Genomic DNA, 10781 nt, shown 5'->3' with positions numbered 1-10781 from the left:
TAAATTTATTTATTTGAAATCCCAAATCCATGTTAATGCAAAATGTTCCTGGAACTAGGCTACTGTATACATGTCACAGACCTGTATAGTTTCAGAAGGACTGAAGGTAGCTGTGTAACGTGGCGTGATACCAAGGTGGACGCATACACTGAGAAGAATGAGATTTATTAAGGTCAAATCCACAATCAGAGTCGTTAGAGCAGTTCAGGGTCTTAGAAACAATACGAAGAGTCCAGGAATATATAGTAAACACAAAGGCATGGCAGCAGAAAAGCGGACCAGGTTATAACAAACAACACGAATCGAACACAACAAAGGCTAGGAATACAAATACAGACAGCAAAACCACGACAGGGCTATAAACAAACAGCGCCTTGGATTACTAGAATTAACAATGACCAGCCAACACACAGGCAACAAGGCAGGGTTTACATACACAAGGTAATGAGGACTAACAAGGAACAGGTGATAACTAATGAAAACAGTGAAAAGCAAAACAAGGACCAGAACAGGAACGTAGAAGATGAAACTAAGGAACGGAACAAAAGCAAAACAAAGACATGAGACAGGGAAGCCATCACAATGGGACGCTAGGGAGTGGCCAAGCATGACAAGCCATTTCTTAGATTACTTTAACCATTTTATTTTTTATTTACTTGGCCATGTCAAAAGTAATTTATTTTTGCACAGTTATTTAACCTGTAACATTAATCTTTGTATAAATTTTGTATATCAAAATGGCCTGTGCTGAAGTACAAACAAAAATTGGCATTATATTGGCATTGTCTTTTGAGGAATTATATTGGTCAACCACTAATGGTTATCATTGGATTTTATACCACAGCATGTCTTTAAAACTGCTACGTGTCCCATTCTTAGAAAGTAGTCCACTTAAGGCCATGGTTCAGTAAATGCACAGTGTTGCATTGAGGTTTCTTGGGAGTAAAGAGTTGTGTTACACATCAAGCTGTGGTCTCTTTATATGGGTTAAGTTTTTAGCATTTTTCTGATTTGTACCTTACAAATCGACATATTGATTATAGTAACAGCCCTTATCTCTGGGTAAATATTTTTGTCTTTTATTCAAATGAAATCAGTCAAATGCAAAAATAACAACAGATCAAAAATAAAATTAGAATCAAATTAAGCCTTATTGACTGAAGTCAAATATTCACTGGGTCTAGCATAGGAGCTCTTTTGATCCATTTTATACTACAGTCCATCAGTAGTCTTAAACTGAGGATAACCACAAGCCTATAGTTCCATAATTAATCTCTCAAGCATAATCAGTCATTCTTTAATACTGCAGTCTATACTACGTCTTGTGGTAGGTGGACAACATGGGACCTTGATGTGACTGTAGTAGTGACCACATTATTAGGTAGGCTAATTCTAGCTACCTGGGTTTCATGTAGGTATAAAGGCATTTTTATGATGGGATGAAGGCTCATTGGAAAAATGACATATTGTTCATTGAAGCAGTGACATGGAAATAGTTTGGCCAGGTATTTGTCAGCTAATAAGTTACTTCCACCATATAACCACCAACACAATCTACAGGTCAACACATTCCTGCTGCCCTTTTTGTGTATGTGTTATGATTGTTTAATTAATGATTTTTAAGTTGTTTATGATCTAATTATTAACCATTAATAAAAACGGTTTAAACCATTTATAAACCTTTTGTATTCAATGCAGTAAGCCTTAGCCTTTAGAACTAATGGTTTAGGGCTGTGAATATCTAACTGCTTGCCTGTTGAAATTTGCCTGTATAGTTGTGCTGGCATTCTGATTGCTTACTTGGCTGATTTCTGCACTTCATGAGCGCTTGTATGCATACTAGCAGTCTTTCTGACTAGCAGTCAACTGACTGCTATTCACAAGTATAACTGTCTGCCTGCTGATCCTCAAGCCTGTCTGATTACAATCTGTCCACCAAACTATAAAAATTATTTATGTTTCTGACTTTATTCTAGGATTCTAGGAGAATCTTTGGCCAAGAAAAATGGAGAAACAGAAGGATCTTCCTGATTTTGTCAGGGAAAAGTAAGGTCTTTGCACTACTGTGTTCAAAATCTTTTGAAAAATAATAACAATATGTATTTAAAAATAATTCTTATTTATATAGCATATTTCTTATACAGCCCAGAATCTTTTACAGAGAAATGAACGAATATCACAAAACATTAATAAAACTGTTATAAATTTGAAGATTTTAATAATTTAAAAAGAATTTAAACAGTCTTAACAAGCTGAACAAATAGGACAAGCTCTTTATAGTGTGCTTGTGCTTCTAGGACATCAGACTTCCGGTTTTTCTGTGATGGCCCATCAAAGTCGATGTTTTTCCATAGGGAATGAATGAAGTGATGTTCATAAATTAAAATTCTGTGACATCATAGTATGCCATTTTCATAGAACACACACACAAACCCTCTTCTCACCCTCTCTGCCTCAGCCAGAACGACAGGGACAGCTAAACAACCCCTCAGCCAAGTAGTCTCCCACAGCCATTAACAGTTACCCCATCAGCCATATTGCCCTCACCAACTTCACCAAAAGCTTAATAACCCCTCAACTACAACTACCCCAAGAGGTAAATAACAACATATGCTTGAACAACATCTAACCCTTCAGCCAAATAGCTGTCAACCATAAATACCACAGCTAAATAACTCTTCAGCATCAACTACCTCACAGCAAATTATATTTCAGTTTACATTTAAAAGCAATTAACATCATTAAATAGTATTCCATTTTCATTTAAACAATGTTCACATTTCAATTTTTCAGGACTTCAACAGAATTACAGGATTTCATTTTACATTTAAAAAGTATTTAACAGCAATTAACAACATTTAACAGTATTTATCAACAACATTTTAGCTCTTTTAGTTCTATTATTCTGTTCGCAAATTTAGCAGCATTTGTCAAGTTATCAACATTAAAACAGCTCTTTCCCCCCTTTCCTCCCTGCACAAAATCCAGCATTTTCTCTTCAGATGGAAAATTGGTTCTCAAATTACCCCACAAAGATATCCAGGATGAAAATATAAACTTCACTTATAAAGCACCTTCTACTGACCCGGGGTGTGTCTTCTTCTGCGTCCTCATTGCAATGCCTCTACCTCTTGCAGACTCTCTCCTCAGAAAACTCAGGAGTTGCGTTGCTTTCTCTGGCTATATTTCTATTTTATTCTATTTCTATTATATTTTTCTCCATTGGGTCAATGACCGCACCTGTGTTTAATATTCTGATTTCAGTCATAGTGGTGTTAATGACATCCACAGCAGTGTTGAGATCTAGTGACTCTTTGGTTTACTATATATATATATATATATATATATATATATATATATATATATATATATATATATATATATATATATATATATATATATATATATATATACGCAAGCCATTGGCTTTAGAGGCAGTGTGCTGTGGTTATGGTGATTGATACGGTTATGTCATTTTACAAGTGGAATTGTCACTTGAAGGCATAATTTACACAAGGCTGTTTTTAAGGGAAATGGGTGGAAATTAACATTGATTTGTAATCTCATTGGAGCATATCCACATAATATATTTGGAGGAGGGTCTCTGCTATTACTAAGTGAGACCAAAACAAAGTTGTCCTCACATGCTTTCCAGTGAAAAACTGGATCTGTTCATCTCTTTTCCAGCATCCCAAAAATTACAAACCACAAAGAAGATAATAGACAGAATCCTGGCAGGAATGAATTGACTAAAAGTAGGTCTTTGTTGTTTGCTGTTTTTGTAATCTTTTAACTGCATAAAATGACAGAAGAACTGTCTCAGGTGACTAGAAATCTTCCTATAGATATTTAGTTGTTATAGAGATTCAATTGTGAAAAGAGCTGAAATTCCTCTTTAACACCCAGCCTTAAACTGCAAACCTCTGTTTCCAGTATAGCTCAGACAATTAGCTCACATATTGCATCTATCAGTTGAGTTGTATATAGCGTCTGATTGCAACTACTTTGTCATCAGAAAGACTGATGTAATCTTTACAAACCTTAAGATACTTCAGTATTGTTGCATGCAGATGATAGGTTGATGGTTATATCCTATTAAATAATCATTTAAAGATTTAGAGATTTGGCATTTCCAGAGAAAGTGTAATAGACATTTTGTTTTCTACCAAGAATTTCTGCCAAAAATCCAAAAGGAATTTTGAAAATAATTGTGAAAATAAGACATTATTTTATCATAGTCAGGTTATTTAACATCTCATTGATTTTGAAGAAGCCTTTAGATCATAAATACAAAATGAGAATGAATGTATCACAGAAGTATACCACATTTCAGTAGAAACCTCTCAAGAGAGGATACAAGTGTCACTGTAAGAACCTCTAAGTAGTGCCTTATCCAGACCAACCTTGTCCAGTGCTATTGAGTCAACTTGATGAAAGTTGTGAAAACATCTGTTAAAATTTGCAAACAGAGTGGAGGGGATGTCTTGATTATTAAGTGTTCTAAAGTCTCAAATTGCCCCAAATATGTCTGGGCTGGTGGTTGTCTGGATGCTCAGATTGCAGGGTGGAGGTGCAGAGAATCTTAAAAATACAAGGCATTAAGCTAATTAACAAATGTATGTCACTGACTGAACAGTAATGTACAGTACAGGCTTGCAGGGTAAAGAGATTAAGTAAGTACATGATAATACATCTCTGTATAGGCTAATCATATATTCAACATAATCAGTGGATCTAAAAAGAATTTAACATCCAGAAAGGAGACAACCTTAACAAACAAACAAACAAACAAACAAACAAATAAATATATAAATAAATGAATGAATGAATGAATGAATGAATGAATGAATGCAACATATAATATCTTTTTCATGGAACACACAGTGCCTGTAAAGGGTGTCATCAGCTGGCCTTTAGAGGCTTAGACCATCAATTACACAACAGGGGACTGTTACCCAACTCTCTCACACGCAGTGTCCATGGGAAATATCTGTCCTCCTGAACATGCACATCTGTTAAACTCTGCTTCTCTAGCATTCCACAGATAAAGTCAAAGCAAGACATGCCCTAAAACACTCTTGATTAAAATGTTACACAACACCTTAAGTGTTTATTGCTGATATAAACAGTCACTCTTGGTCAAACTCAAAAAATAGCAGCAGTTAATGGCATTCATAAATGTTGATAGCCATCAAGAATCAGAAGATATTATGATAATCAACAGCTTAATGAAAATGAGACATTAGGCAAAAGGAGACAAAAGGAGAGAGAGAGAGAGAGAGAGAGAGAGAGAGAGAGAGAGCGAGAGAGAGAGAGAGAGGTGTGTGTGTGTGTGTGTGTGAGAGAGAGAGAGAGAGAGAGAGAGAGAGACAGAGACGGTAACAGCTATGGTCTCTACACGTGATTTTACTTTTGATACACAGTTTTTACTTGTGTCAGCATGTTAAATTCCCAGATAAAATTCTTGAATAACATAAATGAAGAGGGTGTGGCTTCAGAGCAGATCTGTATGTTGGTGATGTGGTTATAGCAATAATTGACTTGATACTATTTGATACTAATAGTTTTAAAGTATTTATTTGTTTGAATTTTTGTATAGTATCTTCTTTCCAATACTGGTAAGTCGCTGGAACAAAATGTATAAGTATTTTATGGCTAAAGCTAGCTGTGATTGACAGGCAAGTTTAATTATAAAGCTGGTTACAAAAAATTAAAGGTGCTTTACAAATAAATGAAAGTATACGTTATCAGATGTTGCATTAAGATGTTTTTCTAAAAGTATCACATACAATTCCATTTATTTTATGATCTATTTATTTTAGAAGATTTATGTTACTTTTTTAATAACATATTTCTAGACCTTGGTGGTTGATACATTTATATTTCATTTGTTGCAAATATGGTAAATTATGTTTAACCATTTCTTTGAAGATAAATAATAAAACATAAATCTATATCATAATAGTGGAAAATGTTTTATTTTTCTAGTCAGCTTTTTAACCAAGAATCGTTGAAAGCTAAACTGACGAGCTAAATCTGTGAAATTGAGATTCACTCTTACGTCTACTGTTTCATTTGCCCAGTCACACTTTACATTCTTCAAAGCGTCCGTCTCAGTGCGTTCGTGTTTGAAAGTGGTGGCCGCTGCTAGCTAGCTAGCTAGTAAGTTTAAATTATTCTTGTTGTATTTTAAGTATGTTTTAGATAAGATTTGTTTAACTGTGGCTAACTAACTTTGATTTTGGCATGCTGACATGTAACTAATGTGGTCGTAACTGGGGCTACGCAGTGTATCCGCACTGTATCTAGCTAACTAGTTAGCTTACTGTCTAATTTGATCAGGTATAATTAGCTAACCTAGCTAGCTAACTAGCTTACTATCGTACCATAAAAAAGAGGCTAGCTAACGAAAGCTGACTGGCTAAATCATGACTTCTCCGGTAATTTTATTGTAGCTGAATAGCCAAAGCTGGCAAAGCTGGTAGTTCGGGACATTTTACGTCTCTTTTGTAGCCCTAAGTAATGAATAATAATTATACATATTATAAATTATATAGCTATCTAGGTTAGCTAAGTCCGCAGCTAGCTTTAGTAGGGACGTTTTTCACGGTGCCTGACTACCAGGACATTTGGCTTTTACAGTAGCTAGATATTAAGCCATAAGAGTTTTCGTCAAGATTGTTGATAAAATATTATTTATTGGTTTCATATTGAAGAACCCAGAGTAAACATATTTACTTTTTATGGTGTTAAACAGTCATCCTGACATCACTGATATGACACTAATGCTTCATATTTAATTCTCATTCATTTACAGCTGCTTTCTGCGTGTAGAGTAATGTTTAGAAGACTCTTCCAACTGAACTGCCGTCTGTCTCAACCTAATTTTAGCTATAACATCTTCAAAAGCAGTACCTATTTCCTGGGCAAAAACTTTCCAACTTTACATAATTTCTCCTGTCTTCATTCTCCCTTACATCTTTCTTATACATTTTGCAACCCCTCCCTCCCTTTCTGCTGTTCCCACCAGTATCTCTACTCTTCGCTTGTTTTCTCCTCTCACACCTCTTTGAAGCTTTATTCTTGGACCACTCAGTCTAACCAGTCTGCTGTTACCATGGATTTAAAGGGAGTTCTTGAAATTCTTGAGCTGCTTGCTCCCCTTTCATTGGCTGAATCATGGGACAACGTCGGCCTGTTGGTGGAACCCAGCAAATCGGGTCCAATCAAAACAATCCTGCTCACTAATGATCTCACACCTGCTGTTATGGATGAGGCAGAAGTGATCAAATGTGACCTCATAATTTCATACCATCCACCTCTGTTTCGACCATTCAAACGGCTGGTTCAGAAAGACTGGAAACAGCAGTTGGCTGTCAGAGCAGTAGAAGGTGGCATTGCAGTTTTCTCACCACACACATCATGGGACAGTGTCAGAGGTGGACTCAATGATTGGCTGGTAGGAGGAGTAGGTTGGTTATTTTTAAAATTAACACCAAATTACAGAACATGCATATCCTTCCCATTTCTTTTTAATTTACTACATTTGCTCTCTATCTCCAGGTAGTGGACAGGTGTTGGTGTTGAGCCAGGCTCTCTCAAGCGCCCCACAAAGACATAGATTAGACTTCACTGCCAAGAATCAAGATGAGCTCAACAATATCTTGATGCTACTGAGAGAGACCGAAAACAGTGAAACATTTCAGTATAGCATTCTTAGGTATGTGGTTTGTGTATTCAGATGTGAAATGAACTGTGAAGACCCATCACGTCACATGTTATCATCCATGTTTTCAGAAATGAAGAGGGTGGCCAGAGAGTGATCCTGACCTGTCCCAGCTCGGCTCTGACACCTGTTGTTCAGACTGTGTTAGGGAATGCCACAGCCAGCCAGTCCCTCAGCATCACTCAAGTCCAGCAGGTAACATCTCTTACAGCTCAGCAAATGAACAGCTCTCCTTACATTCTAGATAACATAAAGGCTAATAAATTTAACGACTATTGTATGTTCACGAGATTGCTTGTTCTAGTACTGTACTAAAAGGCATATTTAGCCTTTTACCAAAACAACCTTGCTGAGATGGTAGCCAGTTAGGATCAATTATAATATTCCCTTTAATTAAGAGCTGTTAATATGCATGTGGTCAGGAAATATATATTCTTCTGTACCCCTGTGCATTAAGTAAAGCAGTCTGTACATTCATTAATTTTGTTCGTTGTTATACATGTTCTCAGGCATGCATTAGGAAAATGATAATAAAACATTTTTAAAGTTCTTAAACTTTTCTTTTAATGTGTTTTACTGTATTTGTTCTGTACTGTTTCCATCTATTCTATAGCCTCCTCTCCTAGGCTGTGGCCAGGGGCGTCACAGTGTTTTGCATGAGCCAGTGTCCTTGGCTATGGCGGTCCAGAGAATGAAGATGCACCTTGGTCTGCGTCATCTCCGACTGGCTTTGGGAGATCAGAAAACATTAGGTGAGAAAAATATTGTAAAGGGAGGATTTAATACAGCTACAATGCTAAGATTCATTCTGTCATAGTAATGACTGAAGTCTGGATTTAGTTATGATTTTTTTCCCAAGTCACTAAAATGCTGGAAGAATGTTTCCTTTACATAATTCCAGAGACTGTACTCTGAATATTAAAATTAGCAATATAAAGAATAACACTGTAAGAAAAGTAAAAGGTTTGTTTACATTTCTGTCGTATTAACACAGAAGGCAAAAAGCCTTCTGTTCTGATCAAGGCAGGGGAGTGATTGCTTGACAACAAAGATGTCCTATCTTTGTCCTGTTTTTGAGAATTAGACAATATATGCTATGCACTATATGTAAACACAAAGATATACCGATACCTATTTGATACTTTAAAGGTGACAGTTTTACTGTTATATCAGACACACATTATGCTGTACTAAATGAGACCGCCAGTAGAGACATTTCATTTAAAAATGTTATTGTATAAAATGGAAAATATGAATGGGACTAGGCTTGCATGTAGTCTGTAATTTTCTGTTGACAATATTATTGATTACTATTTGTTTGCCTTGGTGTCTACATATGAAGATTCTGTAGTAAAGAGTGTGGCCGTGTGTGCTGGTTCAGGAGCTTCTGTCCTGCAGGGGGTGAATGCAGATCTCTACATCACAGGTACCTTAAAACTTGTCTACATTCTTGAGTGTATATATAACACCATACTAATGTTTTAATATATAAACAGTTCAGAAATCAGTATTTGGTGGAATAACCCCAATTTTCTATCACAGATTTCATGCAGCTTGGCATGCTCTCTCTTTCACATTGCTCATTAAATAATATTAGGTTTAGGACATCACCTAATCAGTAAATTCATTAAGTAGAATAAGGTGTGCGTGCACTAGAATTCAACAAACACTGGAATAGAATGGCTGCCATATACATAGAGATGAAATTTTTGAGTGATCTCTTAATTTTTTCAAATGCTTATATATATATATATATATATATATATATATATATATATATATATATATATATATATATATAAATATGGATATGGGTATATAGATATACTGTATGTGTAAAGATATATTACAGCTGCATGGTACAGGGTGAAAAACCTATATTGTGGTTATATTACTATATATTATGACTGCAAAATTATTTGCAGTTATATTAATGCAGTACTGACCTCTTAATGTAATATGATTAAAGATTGCCCTTCATTTTTACTAAAACCATTTATGCTTGTTGAATATTGTGACTGTTGTGATTCATCAAAACCCCCACCTAATGCTCATCAGCAATATTTGTACTTGGTCATAATATTCACAGCACTGAATAAGAAATGTGATGTGCTGTACAGTACTGTGCAAAAGTCTTAGCTGCCCAAGCAATTCTAAACTGCTAAGTGGACATATAAACATTAATACTATAAAACGTAACATGATTTTGTGTTTATTTTTAATGGAAAGTACAGCTGTGTGTTGGGATGCTGTATGCTACCGGCCCTCCCTGTCTGCTGCATGTGCTGAGGTGCTTCTTTGGCTTTAAAAACACTTAGCAAGATAAGTTCTGATACAATTAAACACAATTAGAAGGCATGTCTGTCTACTTAAAAAACGGTCAGAGCAAACTGGAGTCAGTAAACAGTGCCGTGATAAACATCGGTGCCTGAGACTTTTGCACAGTGCTTTGCTTTTAAAACAGCCCCAGTTCTTTATGGCTGTTGCAAATGTTCCTTTACAATTTTGAGATTACACACACACTTTTTACACCTACAAACACAGTTAATTTCCATACTTGAAATTTATTAATTTATTAATATACAATGAGATTTAAATCAGATTAGGAAAAAAATCTGATGTCACTGTTGTTCTGATCTGGTTGCTCACTTTTAGGGGAGATGTCCCATCATGAGGTCCTAGATGCTGTTGCTAGGGGCACGAGTGTCATTTTGTGTGACCATAGCAACAGTGAGAGGGGTTTCCTGACTGTATTTAAGGAAAGACTGGCTGCACATCTACCAGACTCTGTTACCATAGCAATCTCCAAAAGAGACAGAGACCCATTGGAGGTGGTGTGACCCGCACATTTTCAGTTATGCTCTTAGACTGATGTATGATAACAAAATGTATGATCACACCTTATGATGTCTGATTCATGGAACCTCAATGTTATTTAAAATTAATAAATAAAATTACTCTGCATGGGACTTCTCAGTATTTATATGCTTTTATTTGAATGATTGAACAATGTTAAATATTTTTTTCAAAGATTAAAAAAGTACAACATCGAGTG

General features: G+C 35.7%; 1 protein-coding gene across 1 annotated transcript; it reads left to right on the top strand.

Annotated features, from left to right (window-relative positions):
• Window positions 1-6066: 6066 nt before the first annotated feature.
• On the top strand, window positions 6067-10695 carry nif3l1 (NIF3 NGG1 interacting factor 3-like 1 (S. cerevisiae)). Its single transcript, XM_027026205.3, has 7 exons — window positions 6067-6162; window positions 6818-7472; window positions 7564-7720; window positions 7798-7921; window positions 8340-8478; window positions 9069-9152; window positions 10382-10695. The coding sequence occupies exons 2-7, from the start codon at window positions 6839-6841 to the stop codon at window positions 10564-10566; spliced, it is 1323 nt and encodes a 440-aa protein (XP_026882006.3). The 5' UTR covers window positions 6067-6162; window positions 6818-6838; the 3' UTR covers window positions 10567-10695.
• Window positions 10696-10781: the final 86 nt, after the last annotated feature.

The sequence above is a fragment of the Electrophorus electricus genome, chromosome 15 (genome assembly GCF_041902795.1).
Source record: "Electrophorus electricus isolate QZ-2024a chromosome 15, ASM4190279v1, whole genome shotgun sequence".
In the NCBI taxonomy this organism is placed as follows: Eukaryota; Metazoa; Chordata; class Actinopteri; order Gymnotiformes; family Gymnotidae; genus Electrophorus; species Electrophorus electricus.
This window is presented reverse-complemented; position numbering and strand designations above follow the sequence as displayed.

What these genes read in the sequence shown, in the direction of transcription:
- nif3l1 (XM_027026205.3), top strand. Translation starts at nt 6,839, where the DNA reads ATGTTTAGAAGACTCTTCCAACTGAACTGCCGTCTGTCTCAACCTAAT. An exon ending in GGGAGATCAGAAAACATTAG is followed by an intron (nt 8,479 to 9,068) that starts GTGAGAAAAATA and finishes CTACATATGAAG; the next exon opens with ATTCTGTAGTAAAGAGTGTG. An exon ending in TGCAGATCTCTACATCACAG is followed by an intron (nt 9,153 to 10,381) that starts GTACCTTAAAAC and finishes GCTCACTTTTAG; the next exon opens with GGGAGATGTCCCATCATGAG.